We start from the raw sequence: 26,991 nt of genomic DNA, 5'->3' as shown, positions 1-26,991 counted from the left end.
CCAAGGGATTATTGGTGGGGGGAGGTGGAGCAGAGTAGGCGGAGAGGGAGGGAGGTTTCTTAGTGTCCAGAAATTGCATTTCAGGTACTTATATGTTAACAAATGCCTGCAGGCTTGAGAAACTGAAATGGTCCCTAAGAGGGGCTGTTCGGGGTAGGCTGATCCAGAGGATGTGAACAGCCTCCTGACTCCTAAGTCACTGTCCCAAGCAACACGTCAGCAGTGGGACCCGAGGACGGAGGGAACTGCTGGGAGGGGACTGAAATCTACTTGAAGGTCATGTCTGACGTCCTTTGCATTCCCTCCAGCAGTGAGCCCAGTGCCGGCCACATGGGAGGCGCGCAAACGAAGTCCTTCCGAATTGAACCGAAAACAGGAGACAAAAGCACCCACTCTTGTCCACTCCCGCGCCAATCTTACCCAAAGCCCCAAGTTATTCTCATCCTCCAGGAGTCAGGGAGCCCGGGGTAGAAGGGTGTGGAGGGAGAGAGGCCAGGGGGTGTAGGGGACCCACGCAGCATGCAAGGAAGTGGAGATGGGCGAGTGGGCGTGCGCGCACGCAGAGGCCCGCGCGCGGGAGTGTCGGGGGAAGGGGGTGGTCTCCAAAAGGGGGAGGGGAGAAGGCAGGGGGCGGGGAGAAGCAGGGCCCTTTAGGACCCGGCTGCGGCGGCGGGGGAGGAGAAAGAAGCGGAGGAGGCGGCTCCCGCGCTCGCAGGGCCGCGCCACCTGCCCGCTCGCTCGCCGCCGTCGCGCTCACCGCCGCCAACATGCTGCCGAGACTGGGCGGCCCCGCGCTGCCGTTGCTGCCGCCGCTGCTGCTGCTGCTGCTGGGCGCGGGCGGCGGCGGCCGCGGGGCGCGCGCCGAGGTGCTGTTCCGCTGCCCGCCCTGCACGTCTGAGAGCCTGGCCGCCTGCAAGCCCCCGCCCGCCGCGCAGCCCGCCGCCGAGGCCGGGCCGGCCGGCGACGCCCGCGTGCCCTGCGAGCTGGTCCGGGAGCCGGGCTGCGGCTGCTGCTCCGTGTGCGCCCGGCTGGAGGGCGAGCGGTGCGGCGTGTACACCCCGCGCTGCGGCCAGGGGCTGCGCTGCTATCCCCACCCGGGCTCCGAGCTGCCCCTGCGGGCGCTGGTCCACGGCGAGGGCACTTGCGAAAAGCACGGGGATGCCGAGTACAGCGCCAGCCCCGAGCAGGTTGCAGGTAACGCTGGTTGGGACAACTAGTTCGGAGAAACTTGGAGGGCAGCGGGGGAGCCTGGCTGGCGGCCCTTCTGGAGGGAAGGAATGTGTGGCGGAACCTCAGAGACCGTTTTAGCGGAGGAAGAGCGGAGTCCTGGACCGGCGCTGAGCGATTGTTGGGAGGGGGGACCCGAAAGTCAGGCCCGGGGAGGGGAACTGGAGTTCGAGCGTGCGGAAGATCCCCGGCTACTAATTTGGTGGGGAAAAATGGGGAGAGGGAAGGCATCCCTGTTACCATAGGCTTCCCCGGTGGAATGTACCCTGACTTCTTTTTTGGAGGGGGGATTTCCTGGGGAGGAGGGTGTCGGTCGGATCGCTGGGAGTAGGAGCTTGAGGCTTATTTAGGGCGCCGCTTGAGCTGGTGACCGCCGACCGAAGGTTCCTGGAGAGGTCCTGGTGGAGGACGCCGCCGGGGGCTGAGGCTGGCGGGTACCGGTGACACCAGGGACCTCTAGTGAGAAGGGGGCGCTAGGAGAAGGCAGCGGCGCCTTGAGGTCCCTTCCTTCTGGGATTGTGAGGTGAGAAGAAAGGACTTGTTGGTACTTTGTAGGGTGGGCTGCCTAGGGGGAAGATTAAAAAGGAACGCTGCTATTTTACAGAGAGGACGAAGAAGGCTCTTGCTTTTATGTTGGGTGGAACGATAAGAGAGGGACGTTTGGGAGGCGAGGAAGAGACCCCATTCGTTGAGTCACTGTAACTTAAGCCGGGTCGCCGGCTGCGTTCCGGGGCGGGGGCAGCCAGGCCGCTCAGTTTAGCATCTGGGCCCCCGGGCGTCCGGCAGGAGGATGCCTGGGCCGGGGCGCAGCTGCTCTTACCGGAGCGAGGTGTTGCCCTCCCCCCGCCCCCCATCCTAATTGAGGGAGCTCTTCCTGTCCCATAGAATGGGGGCCCTGAGGTTCTTTGTACGGAGCTCGCATACCCCCGAACAAGTTTTTTGAGGGACACAACCAGGCTTTAAAGATCTCTCACGTGTTGGTTTTGTTGTTGTTGTTGTTTGTTGTTTTTGTTGTCGGTTTTGTTTTTTAAATTACAAAAGCCTCCTGCCCCAGTGGTCTGGAGGAAGCTGTAATTATTTTCTTTCCTCTTGGAGACAGTGGTGAAATGTGTCCACTGCCTGCTGCTGTTGTTTAAAAAGCAAGTTTCTCAAACTTAGAGGAAAAAAAAAAAAAAAAAGAAGGAAAGAAAGAAAAGAAAAAGTGAAAAATTCTTGCTTGCTTGTCAGCTTCTGCGGTCCTTGGCCCCCTCCCGCCCCGGACACCCCCCGCCCCCCTTCCTTCAGCCTGCTATTGTTTTTTTCCCTGTTCTCCTTGGGAATACAATTAGGGGTCAGAGTTGAAATCTTTTCTTTGTCGCATTTTGACCTTGAGTGCACAGCAAGTTAGGGCTTCCTCTGAGCGGAACCCCTCAAGTCCCTTTCTTCTCCCTCCGGCTTGCTTCCCTCCCTAGCCTGCCTCGAAGTTAACCCTTTCCTCCAGCTTCTCTTAGAAAGTAAGAGTAAAAGGGAAAAGACTCAGCAAAGGTCCTTTCACTGGGGGTGCCCATCCCCCCCAGTCCTGCGTTCCTCCTCCTTCGCCCCCTAGCACCCCGTGGTCCACCGGGGAGGTACTGTGGTTTCTGAGCTGAACTCTGACAAACTAAACATCTCCCTCAGCAGGGTGAACTTTTGTTCAAAAGGCCTCCACGTTCATACACTCGTTTGGATTCTGACTGTTCTAACCAAGCGCGTAGCACATGTCCTTCCTAACCTTCCCAGCCTGGTTGTGTCCCTGAAAAAACTTGTTTGGGGGTGTTTTTTCATTCTTCATTCCTCTCACTCTCTGCCTGAAAACCAACTCTCCTGCCTCCCAACCCCCAGAGGCAGGTTAGGGTCTTCAGAAGGGAACAGATGCTGGGAATTCTCCCATTCACTCCTCCCTGGAGTCGTCAGGGGAGCTCGGGGACAATGGGGTGAGTTCATGGGAAGAATGTCACTGTGGATTTTCTGCCTGGTTATGGGACTCCTTTCCGCCAGCTAGCCCCAGCTGCCTCCTCAGCCTGCTCCCAGCGGCCAGACAGCCGCCTTCCGCATTTTTCTCTTGTGCTCCAGACTGGGAAGAGGGGACACCAAGGTTGGGGGTGGGTGGAAGCTGAGCGGGTGCCCTGGAAAGAAGTGCTAAGAGCAGGGTGTCTGAGGCGGGAAGGGGGCTGAGGGGAAGGGGGCACTGGGGGGAGAAGCCTGGGCTTGCTGGGGTGCAGGGAAGAGAGAGAGGGGTGAGTTCTGAGGCTCCCGTGCAGGAGAGGGTCTTGAGCCAGGGTGGGGATTGGGGTGCTGCGTGGGGACTGCGGGGGTCCGAGTTGGGTGGGGTGTGCGGACAAGGACGTGGCCCGGATGAAACCTTAGCACTGAATGCTGCCGCCTCCTCTTCATCTCCCACTTCTCCCCCCTCTGAAGAATGACCCCCCCCCCCCCCCATCCCAGCCTGCATTCCTCTTTGAGCAGGTTGCTTTTGAGAATTTTAAACATACCCTCTTATTTCGAGGCAGCAAACCCCAGCAGTTCCGGCTTTGCTGTTAGCTCTTTTGTCTTTGTTCCCTGGACTCAGGGGCTGTGTTGCTGGCTTCCTGGGGATGGCTGGGATGCAGGGGGTGGGGGTGGGCACATCAGCGGGTGCTGAGCCTGCATCCCATGGGGGTGATGGGCTGGGACTGGGTGATTCAAAGAAACCCAGAAGTCAGACGGAGGCGCGGATTGCGGGGTGTGGGGCTTAGAGTGGGTGGGCCTGGAAGAAAAATAGGAGGGGGACCCTGAGATCTGCGTGAAGTCTGGACCTGAGAAATGTGTGGGTGTGTTTAGTGGTGGCATGAGCAGAAGTGCCTAGAAATGTTAGGGAAAGAAAAGGAAGCAGGCCTGGGCCAATCCGGGCCCTTTCAGAATTCAGGGCCTCGGCCGGGCCGGACTGGCTCCCTCAAGCATCTCCCCTGCCTCCTTCCCTTCCGTGTACAATGCCGGGGATTATGCCGAGGGGCGGAGCTGCCCAAGTGGCCGTCTGGCCCGCTGCACTTATAAAGGTGCTATAGAAATGTGCAGTCATTCAAAGTCCCAGGGCCGGCGGGCTGGTGGGCCGGCCGGCCGGCCGGCGGGCCTGGGGAGGCTTTGCATCTGCAGTCGCTGGGGGAGCATAAAGGGGGGCAGAGGCGAGGGCTGATTTACAGTGGTTCAGCGCAGCTTCAAAGAAGGGGGAGAAAAAGCAACGGGACTTCTGGCTCAGAGCACTGCTTTGCATCTTGTCTTGCATAAATTTGCATACTGAGTTCAAAGTCGTAAAATAGTCTTGGGGAATGAGTGGGACCTACTGTCACTGATTGCTAGCTTCACTACCTTCCCCCACCCCCTGCCCTAGACAGAATACCCAGAACTAGCTCTGCTAAGCTGCTCTGCCTGAGTGTGTTGGAAGCGGAGATGGGGGACTGGAGGACTGCTGCTTCTGGGTCCCTCTGGGGAGACAGGAGACCTGTAGTTCCTTGACTACAGGGATTAAGCCGGGTGTGGCTCTGTGCGCTGTGGCCTCCGAAGCAGGGCTGGTCTGGAGGGTGTGACTCCACAGGTCCCGAACCAACTAGGCAGAGGCTGGCAGTGTTGGAGTCTTTGCCCGCAGTCTCCCTGCTCACCTTCCACTCCCATCCAGAGTGTTCACGGAGATCGTTCCCTATGTGTAGTGATAATGACCCCATCTGTTCCTTTGATGAGATATTTGAGGAAGCTTTGAGAAAAAAAAAAAAAAAATCCTATTAACAGTGTCTAAAGACCTTACAGAAATAAAACCAGAGGTAAGGAGTCTCTGAATTAGAATAGGTGGTGGAGGAGAGGGGGGAAAGAAAAACCCATCTGTTGTGGACATGAGGGTCTATCTATGCAGTGGTTCTTGGCCTAATTGGACCCTTGAGTTTCCTGGCAGGCAAAGGGAAAAGGGAGGCTTAGATGGTTCTCACTATTAGCTTACCTTAGCACTGAGCTTTAAAATAAACTTTTCAGGCACATCATTCCTTTGGGGGAAAGAATTCCTACAGAAATGCCTGCAAGGTGCCTGAGAGTAGGGGTGTGTTCAGTCACCAGCTGTCAGACACTGAGGGTGACTTTGAGAGCATCGCTGTTCTCTAGCCCATTTATCAGGTTAGCTTCTCCTCGGTTCTCAGATTAGCTCTTCTCTGCTGTAGAAAATGGGACACACAATTGCTAAGTTCTGATATGAGCAGGTTCCAAAAATTCTTGGTTCTAATGAAATGCAGGACAGGAGTACCCGAGGGCGGGAAGGGGTGGGCAGGGCAGGGGCTGCTAAAGGGAATGAGGGAGAAGTAGAAAATGAACAGGCTGTGCCCATGTTTGGTTTTGTTATTGGTCCTCCTCACATACTACAAAACTGTACCAAAAAAAAAAAAAAAAAAAAAAAGGCTTGGTTATCATTATCATTATTTTTTAAAGAGACTGCATATCCAGGGACTGCATTTAGTTTTAGTCTCTCTCTTCTCTGTGTTCCCAGCTCCCCTTTTCCTCCTCTGCTTTCTCCATCCTGTCTTCACAACCCACTCTGGACCGTTCTCCTCTCTCTCCCATGCTTCTCCCACTACAATTCTAGCACACCTGGCTGGTTGCTAAGCAGGAGGTCAGGGCTTGAGAAAATGACATGGGAAATAGATTGGTCCGGCCTTCCTCAGGGATCCAAGTAGATGGAGGCCACGTAGGTGATTGGGGATTGGCGTGCTTGAACCAAATCTGACCCTTAAATGAGGAGGGCGGTTGACTGGCAGTGCTGGGGCTGGGCTTCGTGGGCGGGGGTGCCTGCTAGGGCTGCTTCTGCCAGAACCAAGGCACAGAGGAGCGAGGTTATACTTCGAATGCGCCAGGGCGCTGGCGATCTGGTTGGCAGATGTTTGGAGCCCCTCTGCTTCTCCTTGCTGTCTCTGGCCAGCATTTCGCTGAGATGGCAGGCAGCCTCCCGTCTGTCCTCATCCTGGTATGAACTGCTTCTTTGCCTGCTTTGTCTCCTGTCTTACAGCATCCCTGCGAGGGAGGCTTTTTACCTCCATTCCGCAGGTGTGGACTCTGGGGCTCAATGGAGGGGCCACCTGAGCAGCTAAGTAGTGAGGTGAGGGGCTAACCTGGCCGCTTTTCCTCTGTACCCCTCTGCCTCTGTGACCAAGCTAGTAAGTGCGGGCTGCTGGCGGAAAAAACCTTTGACCCCCGTCAGCCAGAAGGTTTGTTCCTGGACACCTGCCACGTGCAGGTGATGTTTGGGCCACCGTTCAGTTATTTGCCTTGACTCTTTGGAGAGGCCCAAGTCCTAGAACTTGGGGAATTCAGAAATGGAAGCGGCCAGCGTGCAGTAGTCAGGAGGGGCAGAAGGGTTCCAGGACAGGCCTCTAGAGAGAAGAGCTGGTGGGCAGTGGACGAATGTGGAAGCAGCCTGGCCTTTGCCGGAAGATTGACCTGGGTTCCAATGCAGGCCCATCTCTGAGAACCTGAGTGATGATGGGCTAGGGTCTTATCTTTTCGTGAAATGGGGATGACTGTATTTCTCAAATGGGGTACGTGTGAGGTCAGCTATGATAATGCAAAATGTCTGGCACGTAGTAGGTTCTCTTAGCTGCCTTAATCTTGGCAAGCGACGTCTCCTCTCTGACACTTAGGCGGCCTTTAAAACAAAGGCCGGACTGGCTGTGTCAGGCAGGCCACCTGTCTCTGAAGGTTGTACCAGGCGTTAAGGGGCCTCATCCTGGTGTGAAGTGGCTTTGGTTCAAAACCCAGTTTCCTACCACGTACTTGCCACCCGAGGCAAGAGATATATTCTCTCTGAGCCTCAGTTTCCTTATCTGTAAATGAGGAATTGATAGCGCCAACTTCATAGGGTCACGTCTGCGTGTGTGTGTGTGTGTGTGTGTGTGCGCGCGCATGTGGTGTGTGTACAGATAGATAATACATAAAAAGTCTCCGCACTTGGGTGTTTTTTGGTTTTTTTCTGTAATGAGCCACTTGATTTCCATCTCTCCACTTATAAAATGGAAGCATCCATACCTCTGACCCATTTTCACAGACAGACGGTAGTGGAGCTGTTTGTGGAAAAGGTAATGAAACTGTACTTTCAATGCAGAATAAACCCAATTGACAATAAGCAGATGGCCCGACGTCCAAGGCTGGCACGTTTTATGGATAAGTTGGGTGGTGCTCTTTAGGGCTCGTGCGCTAGGATCTGGAGCTGACCATTCTTCTGGCAGCTTCACTGTAGTGCCCGAATGGGGGTGGAGGGACTGTGGGGGGCAGAGGGGGCCCCAGAGTTTGACCCTGGGTACTCTTGCTGGCCTTGCTACTCAGAAACGGGACAGGTGGAATTGGACATTAGGAAGAACACCAGCACCCAGAAGCTGAGTCCTGCCTTCACCTGCCAGCCGATCTCTAGGACCCAGCTCTCCAGTTGCTGGAGTTCAGAGCACTGGGGAATCCCTGAGGCCACATTTCAGGGGTGGGCAGCGCCTTCCTCCACGGATGGCCTCCGCAGGACACCTGCTAGGACCCAGGCTTTAGCAGAAGAGGGTCAGAACCAGTGTGTCCTAACACGTTTGGTAGACAGGGCGTGTGCCGGGTGAGCTGTTGTATTGTCAGTGCAGCCAGTGAAGACCCCATGGTGCCCGTTTCCTGCCCCAGGAAAGTGGGCTTTCAGGTCCATCCTGTCTGGGCCTAGGGTGCCAGAAAGTTGAACATGATCCTGGCAAAGAAACTGGATGTTCTATCCAAAAAAGCGATGTTTTCTTACTATGCCGTCTCCAGCGTTGACCTCACTCCCCAGTGGAGTGGGGCCTGAGGGGTTCTCAACAGGCATGGGGGAGTGTTTTCTGGGCCCTGGGGCTCTTCCTGATGTCTGATTCCACCTGTGGTCCCGGAAAGCCCTCTGAATGGCCCGTCTGGCCACGATGACATGACACAGTGTCTGTTGTCAAGCATCTGATGGAGTCGAGGCCCCAGGAAGCAGGGAAGCTGGATGCTTGAGTCTTCAGGGGTCAGCAGATGCTTGTGGTTAAACCCAGGACAATAGGGACAAAGCACAGCGTTTGCCACTGGGCATCTGGGGTGGACGGTCTTGTTAAACTCTGAGGACCTTGGTGGTGGTGGGGAGGAGGGGGGAGGAGAGGCAAAGCTCTCCTTACAGAGTGGGTGGTGGGTCCAGAGAAATGTGTTGGCTTTCAGGTTCCAGAGTAACTGCCCCCTCCCTTACCCTCTGCCCGACTCTGAATAGAGTGGATGGGCTATAGGAGATTTTTTTTCCTACTGGAAAATGGACCATCTCCCTCTGTCCCTCCCCCTACTTGGCTCCTGATCCTCGACCCTCCCCTCCCCCTCCTGGGCCACTCCTGTTCCTTAACAAAGCCAAGGAGGATCTGGGCTGGCTCAGCTCCTGGGTGTCAGTCAGGACGCAGAGGGAGACCTTGCTCAGAAAGCCGGCTCCCCCGGAAAGAAATACTGAGTCGACTGCAGTGAGGAATTGTTTCCTTTCCCCTTTTTTTTTGTAGGGGGGGAGGGGGGCATTTGGCAGCCCTTGGGGCCCCTTCTGGCCACCAGCCCCACATCTCTTCCTGGCTCTTGGGAGGCAGGGCAGGAGTGAAGATTGGGGAGAAGGGAGCAGGGGCTGGCAGACCTCCAGCTGCCGGGCTGGGGAATTGGCCCACAGGCCCTGGTTAAGTTGGCCCCGAGCAGAGCCTGGGGAGGTTTCTAATTAGTGGACGGGTGTAGGTGTGTCAGCCTGTGTTCATTCAAGGAACTGAGCTCTGCGGGTGAGGAAGCCCTGAGGGGAGGGGCACTGGCCCGGGGAGGCCTTGGTAAGTTGGGGAGGAGGGGGGAGGCTCGTGGGTTCCTTCCTGATAGGGGTCGAGGAGATGGGGGCCTTCTAGCTGGAGTGATCTGAGTTGGATTGTAGGGGTGCAGTGAGCAAAGGGTCAGCCTTAAAGGGTAAATGACAGAATACGTAAGCATAATTAAAATTGCTTTTTTTCTAGATATTGTCTACTTCTACCCAAATGCCTGTAGTTTTTTTTTTTTTTTTTTTTTTTTAATATTTTGGCCACACCGAGCGGCATGTGGGATCTTAGTTCCCTGAGCAGGGATCTAACCCGCACCCCCTGCATTGGAAGCACGGAGTCTTAACCACTGGACCGCCAGGGAAGTCTGACTGTAGGTTTTTTGTTTTTTCTAGCTGTTTTAGCCTCAAGATTCTCCCCACTTGACAGGTGAAGAAATCAAGGCCGCATTCAGGTTCAAATGCCAAGGCAAGTACAGACCAGAATGGACGGACCAGAACGGAGTCTGGGTCTCCAGATTCTCATTCCAGAGCTCCATTCCATCAGACTCACACATGCAGAGAAGCAGTGAATTATATACTGCTGCTTGGAAAAGCTCCTTTTCCCTGGGAGGTAGTAATTAAGGCATAACTTCTCAAAAATGTTCCTTTATGCAACTCCCCAGGAAGTTTCTTTTAGGTCTATTGTCTTGACTTCTGGATGGAGGTGCCAAGTTGCCTGTGGATGGGGAACTTGCTTTCTAAAGTGCCTGAGGCCAAGATAAAATGAAAATGACAGTTCCCCTGGGCCCTGCCCTTGCAATTGCCTGATAACGCTGGGTGGTTTCTATAGCGACACTGGCACGAGGTGTGTCAGGCAAGATAAAGGGGGGGTGGGGAGGAATGGGTTTACTGGATCCTAAGGGCTTTTGAGGTTGGGTGGGGGCCGCTGGCTTATGACTGATGGCTTCCTTCCCTGGGAAGATGAGGGAGGGTCCTGTGGAGATGGGAAGAGACAAGGTGATGGGGAACAGTAGAAAGGAAGCCCTGGGGTTACAAGGTCTTGGTCAGGAGTTTACCATGATACCAATGACCAAATGCCATTCTGGTTGGTTAAGAGCTATGGAGTTAAACCACCTGGGATTTGGTTTTGGCTCTGCTGTTGCTGCGTGATTTTGTGCCATTGGCCTCACACCGTATGGCTTCTTAGTCAAGCGTGATAAGAAATTATCAACCTCATGTGATTGCTTGATGATAAAGCAAAGTTCTGTACACAGACTACTTAGCACAGGGTTAGAAACTCAGAGAATCAGGTGAGTCGTACTGATTTTGATCCCTTTCCCCTCTCTTCTCCCTCTGATGTCAACACACAGAACAGAACAAGGCAAATGCTGGTTTTTTTAGCTGTTTGCTGATTGGCCAAGTTTATTAAGAAGGGGCACTTAAGAATCCTGCAAGGAAGTGTGGCTGCTTCCACAGGGTGTGGCTTACCTGGACAGCTGCCCTTTGCTTTGGAAAGTCCAGAATGGAGTCAGTGGTGGAGGGTTTTCCAGAGGGCAGTCATGACCTTTGGTGCCGTTGTTACTCATTGTGGTTCTACCATGGCTGACCGCGGACCAAGGTCCATTCATGCCCCTTGAGGGGAGGCTTCTTACTTGAGGCCCTGCTAGTTATCTCTGGTTCCTTTGCTGCCTCTAAACCAAGAGGGCATAACCAAGGAAGACAACTGATGTGCTGCAGGTTTATATCAGACAAAATTAGTGAACTTTTAGTTGAAGGAAAAGAAAGCATGGTGACCTATTTAAAGACACTTATTTATATTCAAGACACTTCTTGTGCTGCTTTGAGAGTGTGGCCGGCAATCCTGGACATCTTTGCAGGTTTTTAGTTTCTTTTTGCATCCCCTGGGTTCAATTTGTCAGGCCTGGGATATCTGGGAGCCGTCTGGGGATGGAGAAGAATTGGCAGAAGGAGAGGGTGGAAGGAGAGAGGTGAGTGGGACCCAGTGTTTATGGTCCGTGGGAGCTGGTGTGTGGGGTGACATCAGAGCTGAGTGCAGGGACAGTTGTTTGAATGTGGGTCCTGGTAGAGGGAAGTAGCCTTCCTCTCCAATTCATGCTTCTGTTCCCTCAGTGCCTTTCTTCTCTCCTAACCACTCTTGCTGCTCTGGGGCTTAGATGGTGAGGGAGAGACCAGAAACATGAGACAAAGAAGTAATATAGCAGGATGCTCTAGGCCAGAGAGCAGTGGAATGCTCTTTGGATAGTCAGCTTTCCTAATGTTTAAACATTGATTGAGCACAGGTACAAGCTATGAGACTGACTCTAGACAGATACAGTTATCATACCACCTGTAGCACATGCTTTTTTTTTTTTTTTAGTTTTTATTTTATATTGGAGTATAGTCGATTAACAATATTGTATTAGTTTCAGGTGTACAGCAAAGTGATTCAGTTATGCATACACATGTATCTATTCTTTTCCAAATTCTTTTCCCAGTTAGGTTATTACAGAGTATTGAGCAGAATTCCCTGTGCTATACATATACAGTAGGTCCTTGTTGGTTATCTATTTTATTTTATTTTATTTTTTGGCCGTGCCATGCAGCATGTGGGAGCTTAGTTCCCCGACCAGGGGTCTAACCTGCGCCCCTGCATTGGAAATATGGAGTCTTAACCACTGGACTGCCAGGGAAATCTGGTTATCTATTTTTTTTTTTTATACAGATAGCCTTTTCAAAAATTAATTAATTAATTTTTGGCTGCGTTGGGTCTTCGTTGCTGCGAGTGGGCTTTCTCTAGTTGCAGCGAGCAGGGGCTACTCTTCGTTGCGGTGCTCTGGCTTCTCATTGCGGTGGCTTCTGTCGTTATGGAGCACGGGCTCTAGGCACGCGGGCTTCAGTAGTTGTGGCATGTGGGCTCAGTAGTTGTGGCTCATGTGCTCTAGAGCACAGGCTCAGTAGTTGTGGCGCACGGGCTTAGTTGCTCCGTGGCATGTGGGATCTTCCCCGACCACGGACTGAACCTGTATCCCCTATATAGGCAGGCAGATTCTTAACCACTGAGTCACCAGGGAAGTCCTGGTTATCTGTTTTAAATAGAGCAGTGTGCACATGTCAGTCCCAAACTCCCAAGCTATCCCTCTCCCACAGCACATGCTGTTTGATCCTGGAGGGGAGCAAGAAAAGCATTTGAAAAAGTTGGATATTATCTAAGAAGAAACCAAGTCAGTAGAGATGTAGATACATCTCATGTTAAGTAAACGGGTGCTGTTTTAGCCTTTTGACCAAGGCTCTTGGGAAGATCTTGATGTGAAATAATGGGACCCCTCTCTGGTGGATAAAGTCACAGAAGGAAAAGAATCTCCAGTCTTGGAAGACGAAAGCGCAATCTCTTTCTTCCAAAAAGGCAAATTGAGCACACAAAATGTCTCCCTTCCTGCCCTCCTTTCATGATGTGTACTTTGTTTTACACTCTATGGAAGCTAAGTACAAGTTTGTGTCTTCAAGAAGCTCCCTCCTTTGGAGGAGGAAGGAAAAGCATGGACCCATGGCTTTGTGCCAGTGCACTCAGGCTACAGGGCTGTGAAGGAAGCTGAGTCCAATTACAAGAGTGCTTGGCCCAGGGATGCCCGTCATCCACTCAATCAAGTGGCCTTTGGACACTTGGAGGCCATATTGTCCATCCTCCTTCCTCCCGAACGATACCAGAGGAAGGTGTGTAATTTTTTTCCACCTGCAATCTGTTACTCATTTTAGTTCTTCCTATGAAACTTGGGTGGTTTCTAACGTGGATCTCTCCCATTTCGGTTTAAGGCTGCTACCTCCCTGCTCCTTAGGAAGCCAGAACAGCTGTTTCCCTTCCATTGGGCATGAGTGGCCCTTGAGTGTTGATTCCTGCATCTTCCCCTCCTTGACCCTGTGACCCGCTTCCACTCTCTTCGAGTCTTTCCTCTGACTCATTTCCCAGTTCTTCATGCTGCGCAGACCTGGCCGGGAGCCTGTGGTCTGTCTCCGACTGGCAGGCAGGTGGCTCTTGCGACACTGGCCTCTGAGAGTGGCACTGAGGTTGGCCATGTCACTGTGATTTGGTCCTCCTCCAGCCAGTGGGGTTCAAGGGGCACCCATATTTACTGATACCCCTGCTTGACAAGGAGGGTGAGAGGTGGATGGAGTGAGTTTCTTTTAAAAGAAAACTTTAAAAATGCGGAGAAATACTAAGAATGATGTAATAATGCCAATCTACCACCCACAGCTGGGAACGGTTGATATTTCGTTGTCATTTTTACTTCAAGTCTTTTTTTTTAAGCTTCCGCTGATGGCCCTCCCCACCAGCCACCTGTTCCCTGTTCCTCCTCCCCAGAGACAACCACTAGCATCATTTAGTGTTTCTCTTTCTTAGCTAAACAGATTTGCTAATGAATGACCAATATTTCAGAGTCATTCTCTGAGATAATGGAAAATGTACATAAAAGGTTTCATTCTGCAACTTTTCCCCCGTCCCCTTTAGGTTTTGAGATCTACCCATGTTGATAGACGCAGGTCAGAGCTATACTTTTTAACTGCTGTATATTATTCCATTGTATTACCCTACTGATTTTATTTATCCATTCACCTATTGAAAGGCTTTCGGATCCCGTTTGCTAATAGCTTTTGGCAAGTACAGTGATGCTGTAATGAACGTTTTTGTGCACATGTCAGAGAGAAGTAGATCCCATTGCTAATAGCTTTTGGCAAGTACAGTGATGCTGTAATGAACGTTTTTGTGCACATGTCAGAGAGAAGTAGAATTACTGGGCCAGGCACACTCTTCCCATAAGCCTTTGGTCCAGGTTTGCACCAAAGCACACTCTCCGCTCACGTGGGCCTTCAGCAGGTAGGTCCCCTTGCCGGGTTCTCAGATGGCTTTAGCTGAACCAGACAAGAGATGTTGGGGGCTCACGGAAAGGAGGGAAAGCGGATAGTGCTGTTGACCATCTTGATATCAATTTCTCTGGCTCTTCAAGGACAGCCTGGCTCACAGAACCCCAGAGGACCGTGGCTGAATTTGAGCATGTTTTTGTTTCCTCAAACTGTCTGCCTCAGCCCTGACCCTCCCCAGGTCTTGGCAATTCCAGGAATGACCCTGGTGTTTTATGAAGCAGTCCTTTGGAGAGCGCAGAGGCAGGGAGGCCCTGCGCTTTCTGGTCACTCGAGGGGGAGCCCGCGATGAGAGATGCTCTAGAAACCTCCATGATGCTTGGCCGAGGAGGGCCCCTGTATGTGCATCCAAGCATATACACGTGTCTGTTTCTGAACCCGCATGTCAGTGGGTGCAAAGAGCTTACGAGGCTTCGTCTTTGCAAAGTGTACATGTGAAGCCGTATCTCTTGAATAGAAGCCTTTTCTCTCATCACCAAGAAATTCATCAGGAAACCGAGGCAGGAATCACAGAGGAATGGGGCCCTGAGCTGGAAGGCGGTTGTTAAAAGTACAGAGTCCTTGACCCCTCCTGCCCACCCCCCGCCAAGGCTTGCTGTCTCTGAAGCTCTGGGGCTGGAGTGTAGGACTTTATTTTTCGCAGGCTCTTCAGATGATTTCTGATGAACAGCTACAATTGGGAACTGTTTGCCTGGTCTGACTCCCTGAATTTACAGCTGAGCACACCGGGGCCTGTACATCTGAAACACCCAGCCTGGCATCATTCAGAATCCCAGGCCTGGCGGTAACGTCAGGATCAGAACCTTGGGCCTCTGGCTTTCCGGCCAGTGCTGCCCTTCTTGCCACACTAGAACCGGATGGCCAAGGCTTCGAGCTCAACAGCCTGTGTTCCCAAGGAAATCCAAAAAGGGCTCAGAATGGCGTGGCAGGTAGTCGGCCCTCTCTGCCCTCCTGTTGTCCACCATCGCCGTTCTCTCCAGTAGCGGTTCCTTCCCTGTATGAGGATGGGGCTGGGTGCCTACTGGCCATCCCACTGCACAGACTTTACCCAGCTCTGCAGCCCTTAGCTAGGTGATGGGCTTGTGGTAGCTGTCGGTGCAGGGAGATGGTCTCAAGGTGAGAAAAGCCAGTTCCTGCCCTTGTGTGATGCGATCACCTGTGGGACCTATGGGTCTAGAACATCAGAGGAAGCTGCTTGTTTACAGCCGTGTCCTTATGTACGGGTGGGCGGTGGGTATCATCAGAGAGGAGACCTTTTGTTCAAGAACCATACTGAGGAGCTACCGGTCTGTGGCCGAAGGGATTTTTCCCAGAACGAAGTGGCATCTGAGAGACGTCAGGTTTGCTTAGCTGGCTCCCTAGCAGGGAGCAGGGGCTCAGAGAATGGGAAGGGAGTTTGGAGTGAAGCTGGGGGTTGGCAGGGCGTAGATGGCCCATCCAGGAACGTCATTAGCTGGGCTGGAATGCCACCACGTGAGACATCCACGGACGTACTACTCAGGATGCCAGTGTGAGAGGCCGCTGCTGCCTGCCCGCCTGTGACAGGCTAAAAACAGGTGGAGGAAGGCACGTGGTGTCTCTCCCCCAGAGAGACTAAGGACTTCAGGTTTAACCTTAGCTGAAAATTAACAAATAGGCCCCCTTCCTACCCCACCCGTTTCTAACTTCTGCCCCCGACGACGTCCCCCCACTCCCCCACCTCCCAGCAAGGCCTGAATCACCCACCCCGGCTTCTGGGTGGGGTGTGCTGTTGAACAAAGTGGCCATATGCTAGGTGAAGTTAGGTGAGCACAGTCACCCATACAAAGGGACTGGCTTCAGAGCCTCTCCAACAAAATCTGCTTCCCCTGTGTGTTGGTGCGTTTACCTGTGAACCCTGCCTCACCTGTGCATGCACGGCGGTTATGAGGCTCTACCTGTCTTTCCTCCCTCTCTCCTCCTTCCCTCTCTCCCTTCTTTCTTCCCTGGCTTCCTCCCATCTTTCCTTCGCCTAAATTCTATAAGCAAAGTTAAAGTAATTTTGGCAAATCCACCCTTGCCCGAGGACTTCATCAGATGGCAGAGAGCTTTGATGTTTAGCAACATATGGAATTTATACAATCAACAGAATCAAGCTTTAGAAGAAAGATGTAGAAAGATGTCGATGCAGAACTCTCTTATAACTCATTTTTCTCCCTGTGCATTGGCCGTTCTGCAGACCAGGTATCACCCACCCTTCCCCCCTACCAAACAAATGCACCTTTCATTTACTCTTTCAAGAACTAGATCATCTGCACGTTTCTTCCAAAGCCTGATTCTGCCCACGTTGGGAGTTTGAGTGGTACTAATGCTGTAGCCTATTTAAGTAGCAGCCTTCACTTTGGTAGGGTGATTATTCTCATTTTTCAGACATAAGACATTAGAGCTCAGAAAGGTTAAAGGGTTTGGCCAAAATCACGGGTGAATTGTCAGTGGCAAGGCCAGGATTGGGATTCAGGGCTCTTGACTCCTGGGGTTCTTTGCCCATTCGAGTTTGTGAATGAATTGTCCACTGCCATGGATGTTAGTGGAGAAGTTGTCCTGGAGGGAGGAGGAAGATGGTAGTTAGTATTTATTCTTTTGCCCAACATATGGCAAGGTTAAGTGCACTTTGGGAGAAATCAACAAAGAAGGAGCCATGTGAGTTCTGTGCCCAGCCAGGGTGGAACCAGGAAAGTAGCCAGCGTTCCCCTGGCCTGTTACTTGGAATCCATTCTCAAAGGGCCTGGAATGCTATTACCTGTTGAAGGAGGTGAGTTCACTGGAGGGAGTGATGGATTTAGGGTTGGGTTAGATCATCTCTGTGGTGCCCTCAGCTCTTAGATTTCCAACTAATCATGAGATAGACAGAGGAGAAGGTTGGAAAATGGCTAGGGTTTCTTCAGAATAAAAAGACGAAAGAAAGGAGATGTATTAACCTCTTATGAAGATGTGTGATGGTTTTGGGAAAAGGTCTCCTTTTCTCACCAGGCCTGCATGAGGACAGATGTCTCACACCGTAAGCAGGAAGGGGTAGGGGGTTGCTGTTAGATTCTTAAGCCTTGTTTTCCTCAGCGTGCTCTAAGGTCTCCCGTAGATCAGGAGTTGCCAACTGTCAAATGGAGCAGAGGTCGGAGCATCACAGTAGGAGAAAGTGAAGTTTCATGAGACAAAGGGTCTTCGTCCATTGAGTAAGGTTGTCAGTGCTACAGTCAAGCCAGATGACACTGCGGGGGAAAGAACTGTGCCAAAATTAAGTTTTAAAGCCAGAGTGTCAGTGCACAGAAGTAGGCATCTTTCTGCTCCTGGACCGTCCCCCTCCAGCTGCCCTGCTTGGCTAGCTTAGTAAGGCCAGGTCACAGGGCAGTGCGGGGACCCCAGGCCAGTCGTGGAGCACCTCTGATGACAGCAGAGAGGTGTGCGTCCTCCTCGTGGACCCAGGCGCTGGTCCTTCTGGGCCTTGGGTTTGCTGTCTGTAAAATAGGACACCTCGTCCATGTCCTCTCGGTCCATCTGTCTCGCATTCAGCTCTCCTCCAGGTGTGTAAGGTGGGAAGGCGTGGCAGTGCCCCTATGGCAGGATGGGCCTTCTCCCCGCCCTTCAAGCCTCCCACAAGACTCTACTCTCCCTCTATCATCTCCCCCACTTGTCTTTGGAAAAGCTTGACCTTCTGTACATAATTGGGAAACTCCCTTCTTCAGCGTTGACCCATTTCCTGGGTCACTAGGCAGAGAACAGCTACTGCTTACTAATCCTTACAGGGACATCTCTTCAGGAATCTTGGAGATCCCTGTCAGTCATCTCTAAGCCCGCAGGCTTTTCCATTTATGTGATTTGGGTTGCTAAGAACCATCTCTTAGAGGGACCTTTGCACTGTAGCCCATGGAGCTGCATACATAAGTGGTTGCTTAATAAATATTATTCTGAACCGAACTCTCCTAGGCAGAGAGAAAAAATGCAACTTGGTATTTTTGTTCTGAGGGCAAATTCCATCTTTAGCTGGAGTTCTCCATGTGGAATGTTTTCCTGCGGACTGCTCTGTCACCTATAAGAGAACGTATGGGCCGAACTTGGTAACGTGTGATAATGTCCTTGTCCAACAGAGTGTGAGGGTGCGGTGCCGTATGGGTGCTTCCCTGAGTGTGGAACGCAAAGGAAGCAGCTGAGGGCTAGCCCCTTGTGCCGGCACTGTGTATGCGTGCAGCAGCTCTCGGAATCCTCCCTGCCACCCATTGGAGGTGGATCCTGTTTGTGCGTGTTTTACAGATGAGCAGTGAAGGCACAGAGAGCTTAAGTAACTTGTCCAGGGCTGCACAGCTCAGTGGTAAAGCTAGGATTCAGCCAGGCAATCAGACTTCGGAGGCTGAATCCCTGAACCTCTTTGGCTGGGAATAGGATCAGTCAAGGAATCAAGGCTCTTCTCAGCCTACAGTCTTTTCTGATCTCCACCCAGTCAACAATTGCATTTCCCTGTCCTGGGCTTCCACTTCAAGATGTGGGGTGTCAGCACCTGCGTCAGCAGACCAGGCTCATGGATTTCCTCATCTTATTGGCACTTTCGTTGGCAATGATGAGATCAATAAAGGAATGGAATGAAACATACCCTTGAACCCAGATGGCCTCCGTGAGGGTGGAGAAACTGACCTTCCGCTCAGAGCGGTCAGGGACATCTCAGGACAGGAAGCCACCTCTGTCCTTCTGGGATAGGACTGCCCACTTGAGCCCCGTCTTCTGGGACCTGGAGTGGGGCTGCATTATGACTTTTGGGGGCCCCAGACATGTTTGCCTTTGTGGGCAAACACAAAAAAATTATAAAATCGTATTTTATAACTGCAGACATATCAGTGTTATATGAAGACGTTTGCTTTGACCTAAAAGTTTGTTTTTTTCTTCTGATTTTAAAAGAAATGAAAACATTTCCTAGGGCCCTGGGCACTGTGCCCGCTGTGCCTGATGAACAGACCAGCCCTGCCTGGAGCCTGCAGCCCTGAACGTGCATTAATCTGTGTGTCCTTCTCTTCCATCCAGTGTTTCCAGAGCTTGCAGAGGGCCTGGTTCTGAGCGTTAACTGTGGGCTGACATCTAGGGCTCAGCCAAAGGATGCTTCTTTGGCCCCTGTCAGTGGTACGAGTGCCGGGAGAGTTAGGGAAGAGGAGTCAGCAGGCTAAGAGTCCTCTGGGGTCCTCACCACCACCACCAAGAAGGAAGACTCATAGGCCAGAAGTGTTCCTTGTGATGGAACAGTGGTGGAGGGGTCTTAGCCGAGGGAGGGGATACAGTGGAGCTCAGATCTGCTTTATGTGAGGCTGGGAGTCCTCAGCACTGGGCCGGGAACTTCAGGCCTCTGGATCAATTCTAACTCCGAACAGTGGTTTTCAACTGGGGACCATTTGGCAATGTTCAAAGACGTGTTTGGTCGTTGCAATTCGGGGAGGGTGCCGCTGGCATCTGGTGGGTAGAGGCCCAGGATGGTGCTGGGTGTCTTACACAGGACAGCTCCTAACAAAGAATCTTCCGGTCCCAAAGACAGTAGTGCTGGGGTTGGGAGACCCTGATCCCGAGAATGTTCCAGGCATTGGGTTCTGGTGAGTGGAGCCTTCCAAGACGTTCCTGAAGAGGACTAAATGTGGGCCATCCTGCTCTCTTTCAACCTGAGAACGTGTAATTGCAGCCACAGTGGAGACGGGCTGTCTTAATTTAAGCCTCGGGGCAGGCGGGCAAACCTGCCCCCAAAAGAGAGGAACCCGGTGAGCTTCTGAGAGTCACAGGCTTCGTGACAGCAGAGCGGATGGTTCCAGAAATGGTGGGAAATTCCCAGAGCCCTTGTCTAATTACTTTGTGAGCAGAACTCAGGGCGTCGAGTGCAGAAGTGGTGTTGAGGTCTCCACAGATTCTCTCTGTCACTGTGGGCAGGAAGCAGGCTGGGCAGGGCACGATGAGGATGGGCTTGTTGTGCCCAGGGTGAACTCAGGTACGAGGGGCTGGGCGAGGGCAACCCAGAGGTCCCCATTTTTTTTCCCCTTTGATCCTGCATGGTTCCCAATGCAGCCGGGGAAGCAGGACGTTTCTAGGCGTCTTGCTCTCTTCCTCCTGTGTTCCCCGGGCCAGCGCCTGCAGGGAAGAGGACAGGGAGCCTGAAACTGTGTCACCAGGTCCAGGTGCAGAGAAGCAGAGAAGACTGTAGAGATGGAAATGGCAGAACTGATGGTGAGGATGGAGATGAGTCCCCCCCCCCCCCCATTTGTGCCAACATCTGCCTTATGCTTCAAGGTCAATGTTAAGCAGATAGAGGGTTACCTGAATCAGCCCATCCTATTTATTTGCCAGGCCTATCTCAGACTCTCGCAAGCCTCTCCTTCAGCCTTCTGCCCTCTACCTCTGGTATCTGAACAAGGAAGGTGGGATCTTCTTCGTGGCTGGCCTCAGCTGCCTGACCAGTCCCAGGGGAAAGCTGCAGCCAGCCCCTATTCAGGGGAACCGGGCCGGTAGCTGAGCCAGGGAACCAGGACTGCTTCTCTTGGGGCCTCTGGGTTTCTGCTGTTTCAGCTTCAAGGACAGAAAGGGGAGGGCAGGGTGGGTGAGGAAAGTTTGGGGCGGGTGAATGTAGAACGTGGTGGATCAGGACTCCCACCCAACTTGGTGGCAGATGCTTCAAACCAGCCTTCCCCTGCAGGTGGTGCTGGGGCTTCTGGAACAGGATCTAGTCTGCGCTTGGTTTATTTATGATAAAATCTGGGCTACCCGGAGCACCTGGAGAAATAGCCATTCTAGAGAAAAATTTTCCGGGTTTCAAAGGGCTTACTCATTTAAATATTTCAATTTTTATTTTTCTAAAGTTTAACAATTTTGGATAGACATCTTTCTTAATACTGAATACTTGTCATGTTTACCCCTTTCCTTTTTGGATGCCCCAAGGTCGTATTATCAACACTAGTCTTGTTTCAGGCCACACAACCTAGAAGTTTTCAGGGGTCATCAATGGCTGTGGAGTTGTTTGCTGTGCACTAAATGTCCCCAGAGTTCTTACGTTCAGTTTTTTTTACTGTCCTCTTTCCTCCCTGCCATTTGATACTTCTCGCCACTGACCACATGCCTTCCTTTTTCTCCTTTTAATTTTGTTGATTTTATTCTGCGGTGGCCTTGGAAACCAGACATGCAGAAACCAGGCTTATCTGACCAGTGCTACTGCGAACCGTCAAGGTTCTTCATGCACTGACTTTCCTTGACTTGTGAGGAAAGCATCACGGCTTTACAATGCATGAATGTGGTGACTGCTGTTCTGAGGCTCAGAAGCTTATCTTCTTCTGCTTCCTGCTTCTTGATTGGGTTCCACACGGCAGGGGTAGCAGGTCACTGAGTCAGCTATCATCATCGGCATCATCATCATCGTCGTCAAAGTAATCACCACCAACAGGGCATAGAGTTTCTGTGTTCCACATTGTATCTTAACGGCTTTACCTGTAACATACTCTCAGCAGTTCTGTAAAGTAGGAACTATTATTATCCAGTAGTTTACGGTTAAGAAAACAGAGGCACAGTGTGGATCTATATGCAGGAGAAATACAGCTGATATAAAAAGTGGCAGAGCTGGAATTCAACTTGAGTCCGCCCTCCTATCCAGCGCTTGCCAGTCTGGAGATAATGTGCCTGGTTCTAACGGATGCTGCAGCTAGTGAGAACCGACCAGGCGTCAGGCCTAGTGCGAAGGGAGGGATGGGAGTAAACCTCTGTTGAACTCCTCCGTTTCCAGGGACCCTGTTGGTGCCTGGTCCCACAGGCACTGGCTCCCCGAGGCACGGAAGAGGGTCCCACACCTTAGCTGGTGAGGGAGCGAACACCGAAGCTCACGATCCAGAGGGGGTATCATGGGCCCCCTTTTACAGGTAAGGGCCAGCTCTTTCCACCATACAGCATGCCCAGGACAGCGACCCCCCTGAGCCCACCACACTGTGCCTGAATTCTGAAAGGACTGCCAAGTACTAGGCGCCTCGCCTGAAACCCTTGTGTAGAAATATTGTGAAAGCCATTATTCGGGTATGTTATCCAGGCTGTAAGTTTTCGGAGGTGCATTAGAGGGGAAGAGAAAATGTGCAAGATTTGTTTGGAAACTCCCCCTGCGTGCTCCCTGAGCCCTGCAGGGGGCTGCTCCAGGTAGCGTGGTCTGAGACCCTGTTGGCCCTGCTGCTGCGTCTGCGAGGGGCTGTTTGCGCCCCGGCCCACCTAGAGCTTGCCAGAAATTGTCACCCTGGTTAGGACCCTTCCACACCATTCACTCTGTTCCCTGGCTGGACGTGCCTAAGCCTGCGTGAGACTGTGGGAGGGGAGGGCTGCTCTCAGGGCCCCTCCACCTAAGCTGTGTGCACCATAGGAGCTGTTCCCTATTGCCGGCTGGATGGAGGTTTAAGAAAGTCGAAAGACTTAGTGGATGGTCCTTGGACAGACATCTGGATGAGGCTACGTGCCCTGTGATAAGATGAAACTACAGCGTGGTCATTGTGCCTGTTCTGGGGGCTCTCGATGTAATGAGGGGTGGGGCAGCATGCATGGACAGACAGGAGACAAATCAGGGTCCCGGGATGGTGCTGTAGCAGCCGTAGGAGTGGAGCGTCAGGGCAACGAGAGGAGGAAGCAGAAGGGCAGAGGAAGAGTGATGGCGGGGGGGGTGCTGGACGCTGTGTTCTTCTGGTGGCAACGTGGCTCTCCACCTCACTTCCCCGCCAGACACAGCACGGCCCAGTGATCTCTGTGGCATGAGTTTTAAAAGCTCATCCGATCCATGCCTTTTCCGACCAGACATCATGAAGACTTTAAACGGGGAGTTAGTGGTGGGTGAATCTGAGAGGTCTTTCAGGGAAGAGTGATGGACATTACCCGTTCCCTGGTGAGAGCCTTGCCCACATGGTCATCCTTCGTTTGTGCCTCTCTGCTCCCCCACCCCCATCCTCCCCCTTGACCTCCTGGGGTGGAGGCAGAGCAGAGTAGGTGACCCTGGCATTTTTCTGGAGTCAGAGAGCCTGCATTCAAATCCTGGATTGTGATCTTCGTCAAGAAATTGACCTCCGTGAGCCTCAGCTTCTCCGTCTATGGAAGTTGGGGGACGTTGCTAATTGTGTTCCTCATTGCTGTGAAACCGAAATTGATCATCCACATAAATCACTTAGCACCATTGCTTAGATGTTAGTCATCGCCTTCCTTGTCATTATCAGGGGGTCCAGATAGTCCCTGGAGGGCCCACCTCTCTGGAAACTGGACCTGCAGCTCTTCCTCCCTCCCTCTCTCTGCAGACAATGGCGAGGACCACTCTGAGGGAGGCCTGGTCGAGAACCACGTGGACGGGAACATGAACTTGTTGGGAGGTGGAGGTGGTGCTGGCCGGAAGCCCCTCAAGTCGGGCATGAAGGAGCTGGCCGTGTTCCGGGAGAAGGTCACAGAGCAGCACCGGCAGATGGGCAAGGGTGGCAAACATCACCTCGGCCTGGAGGAGCCCAAGAAGCTGCGGCCGCCACCTGCCAGGGTCAGAGCGGGTCGGGTCTGGTTGGAGGGGTGGGAGGACGTGCAAAGGGAGTGTCCCAGCAAGCGGGGATGTGGGCCCCCCGATGAGATCCATGTCCTGTGTGCCTGTGGGCAAAGCACTTTCCTTTCTGATTCTGCCACTGACATATTCAGTGACCTTCAGGCTGATCAGTTTCTCTTTGGGGGGAGGGCTCAGTATCTTTGGCTGTGAAATGGGCTCTGCATATGGGTTCTTGAAGTCCCTTCCTTCTAACATCTCCACGTTTCTGCTTGGCTTCGGGACACAGGCAAAACAATGGATGCTAGAGATATAGATGGATCCACTTGAGCTTGCCCACTCTTGTTGCAATACGCTGCCCTCACTCAGCTGCCCCTCTTCTTCTTTCCAGCTCGGCTTTGCTGTCTTGGCCCTGGTTGGGTTTATGGAAGGGAATGGAGGTTGGGCCACTGGGTGGGTGTAGAGATACTCTAGAGGCAGCCACTTGAATTCAGTATTTGCAAGTAGCTCCCATTTTGACCCCTGAAAGCCATTGACACAGATGGAGGAGAGGAGGGAATACTCATATGCAGGTGACTTTCTTTAGGGGTGCGGTAGAGCATAATCATATGGTAGTAAGATTGCTGGGCTGGGTGTCAGAAGTTCCTGGTTCCACCAGCTAGCTGTGTGGCCTTGGGAAAGTCCCTTCAGAAGAAGCACGGGCCTGTACCCACTCTAAGCATCCTCTCCGCGTGCCTGTGCCCACAGACCCCCTGCCAGCAGGAACTGGACCAGGTCCTGGAGCGGATCTCCACCATGCGCCTTCCTGACGAGCGGGGGCCCCTGGAGCACCTCTACTCCTTGCACATCCCCAACTGTGACAAGCATGGCCTGTACAACCTCAAACAGGTGAGCGAGGATCTCCTTGGCCCCGGACCCTGGGTGCGCCTTGTTCTTGCCCCACCACCTGTAAGCCTCTGAGCGGGAGACCTAGTCTTCTGTGAGGAGGCGGGTGGGGATGCCAGGTGCCAGGCCAAGGAAGGCGGGGGCGGGGCTTCTCTTCTTGGCTTCAGGCTTGTCAGAGCCTGACTCCATGTACCCAGCTTACCTGCCAGCAGCGCTTGGTGTCCAGGATAGGAGGGAGCCTCTTGGAGGAGAAATAGCGCCTCATACCCGTGCTTCTTGACTTTTATTGAGCATTAGAATCACCTGCAGGTGATTCTGGGGCCTCGTCCCCGGAGACTGTCATTCAGAAGGTCGAGCGGGGTCTGAGAGTTTGCGTTTCTAACCAGCTCTCAGAGGATGTTAATGATCCATGGACGGCATTTCCAGAATCACTGATTTAAACCATTGACCAAGCAGCCTCTCTGGTTTTCAAGTATCTCAGGGGATGGGATGGAGGAGAATCAGGGGTGGAGAATCGCCACTTGAAATATTTCTAGAAACGGTAACAGAACAGTGTTATCAGTACATTAGAGGAAATGTAGAAAGTGTAAGTAAAACACCCAGGAGCCCTTTTTCCTCCCCTTTCCATTCTGTTCATATGCCTTCTAATGATCTATGTGTGTATGCATATTTCCCCTTATCATTATTAATTTTGTTTACTTAACCACATAGAGTTTGTAGTGATGATTGTTAGTGGCTGTTTAACATGGTCAGTTGTCCTTTCACCTAGTGCACGGCTCAATTCCCCCAGCTCATCCCTTGTATAGGGAGAAAAAGTCTGTGCGCGTTTCATGTAAGGCAGAGAGAAGGGTTGAGATGGTGTGGACTCCACCGGCCATTCTGTTTTCCAGCAGAGGTTCTGAGCCCAGCTGCACACTGGGCTTCTCTAGGGAGCTTTAAAGAATACGGATGCCCGGGCCTCACCCCCAGAGATCCAGATTTTGTGAGTCTGGGGTGCTTTCTGGGCACCAGATTTTTCAAAGGCTCCCCTGGTGGTCCTACTGGGAAGTCAGAACTGACTTTTAAAGGGTGGGTGTGCAGAGCCAGGAGATGGGGTACGGGGCTCTGCTGATCCCCCGGGGTGGGGGGGTGTCTCACTTCCCCATCTCCTTCACAGCCCAGGCATCTTGCCCTTTGAAATAGCAGTCTAACGTTAAAAGCTATTTGTTCATAAACCTGCCCTCTAAATGTAAGCCAGCTACTTCGTTTGGAGCTCAGAAGAAGAAATAGTGATCTTCTTTTCTTCTGAACCTTATGGTAAACGGGGATTTGCAAGAGGAATTGGCTTATGGGTAAGATCAGGGATCCTGGGAGGGGAATGCCTGGGTTCGCATCTCAGCTGTGGCTCTTACTAGCTCTGTGACATCGGGCAAGTTACTGAACCCATCTGGGCTTCCTTCTGATCGTCCTTAAAGTGGTAAAGTAATGGTACCTACTTCACAAGGTGGTTGAGAGGATTAAATGAGTGTATGTTAGATATGAACTGTAAATGAGCAGCGTATATGACTGCTTACGCCACGCCCAGCACATAGTAGGACCCGAGCTAACACTGACTTTTATGTGCGTTTTCCGCCTCACACTACGAGTGAACTCCAGTACACTGGGTCCCCGGCTGGATGGGACCTCCCCGTGGATGGGGGCTGAGTCTTTCCATCACGAGGCATCCCCAGCAGCCTTGCTGATGACCAGAGCACGGTCCCTGGGCCAGCAGCACCAGCGTGAGTCACGTTGGAGCCTATTAGCCGTGCAGAATTGCAGGCACACCCAGACCTCACGAACGGAGCCTGCATTTTGGTGAGACCTCCGTTTTATCGGGGTGTCCTCCATGTCCTCTTCTCTCTCCTCAGTGCAAGATGTCTCTGAACGGGCAGCGTGGGGAGTGCTGGTGTGTGAACCCCAACACCGGGAAGCTGATCCAGGGGGCCCCAACCATCCGGGGGGACCCCGAGTGTCATCTCTTCTACAACGAGCAGCAGGGGGCTCGCGGGGTACACACCCAGCGGGTGCAGTAAACCTACAGCCAGCCGGTGCCTGGCACCGCCCCCCACCCCTCTCCAAAGCTGGCAGAGCAAGGAGAGCGCTTGCGTGGTGGGTGGAGGGAGGATTTTCCAGGAGTTCTGACACGTGTATTTATATTTGGAAAGAGACCAGCACCGAGCTCAGCACACACACCCCCGCCCCCCCCCCCCCCCCACCCGCCTTCCCCCTTCCCAGCTGGAGATGCCTGCACCCTCCCTCCTCGAGTCCCTGCTGGGCAGGAAGGGGGTAGTTGCAGTGGCGGAGCTGGGGTAAAGGTTTGGGAGAGGGAAAAAAGAAATTTTTATTTTTGAACCCCTGTGTCTCTTTTGCTTAAGATTAAAGGAAGGAAAAATAAAGCATGTGTCTTTTGCCTGAGTCTTTGGGGCTCCCGTGGGAAAGAGGTCTCGAGGCTCACCAGCCTCCTTCCCTCCAGCTTTGGCTGGACTCGTGGGGAAGTAGGACAGGCACGGTCTCGATTTTCCATTCATAACACAGCAATGAGGTGGATGGGGCAGGAAGAGGGGCTCTGGAAACTCAAAGTCCTGAATCCAGGTGGAAGCCTCCACTGCAGCCCTAGGAGTCTGGACTC

The 26,991-nt window shown here is 52.7% G+C and overlaps 1 protein-coding gene across 1 annotated transcript; it reads left to right on the top strand.

Moving 5' to 3' along the window:
* The first annotated feature begins 665 nt into the window (after positions 1 to 665).
* On the top strand, positions 666 to 26,555 carry IGFBP2 (insulin like growth factor binding protein 2). The gene is made up of 4 exons (XM_068544499.1): positions 666 to 1,194; positions 23,233 to 23,462; positions 24,207 to 24,347; positions 26,231 to 26,555. The coding sequence occupies exons 1-4, from the start codon at positions 768 to 770 to the stop codon at positions 26,393 to 26,395; spliced, it is 963 nt and encodes a 320-aa protein (XP_068400600.1). The 5' UTR covers positions 666 to 767; the 3' UTR covers positions 26,396 to 26,555.
* The last annotated feature ends 436 nt before the right edge of the window (positions 26,556 to 26,991 follow it).

The sequence above is a fragment of the Eschrichtius robustus genome, chromosome 5 (assembly GCF_028021215.1).
Source record: "Eschrichtius robustus isolate mEscRob2 chromosome 5, mEscRob2.pri, whole genome shotgun sequence".
Lineage (NCBI taxonomy): Eukaryota > Metazoa > Chordata > Mammalia > Artiodactyla > Eschrichtiidae > Eschrichtius > Eschrichtius robustus.
Note: the sequence above shows the minus strand (reverse complement) of the source record. Positions and strands in the feature narration are given on the sequence as shown.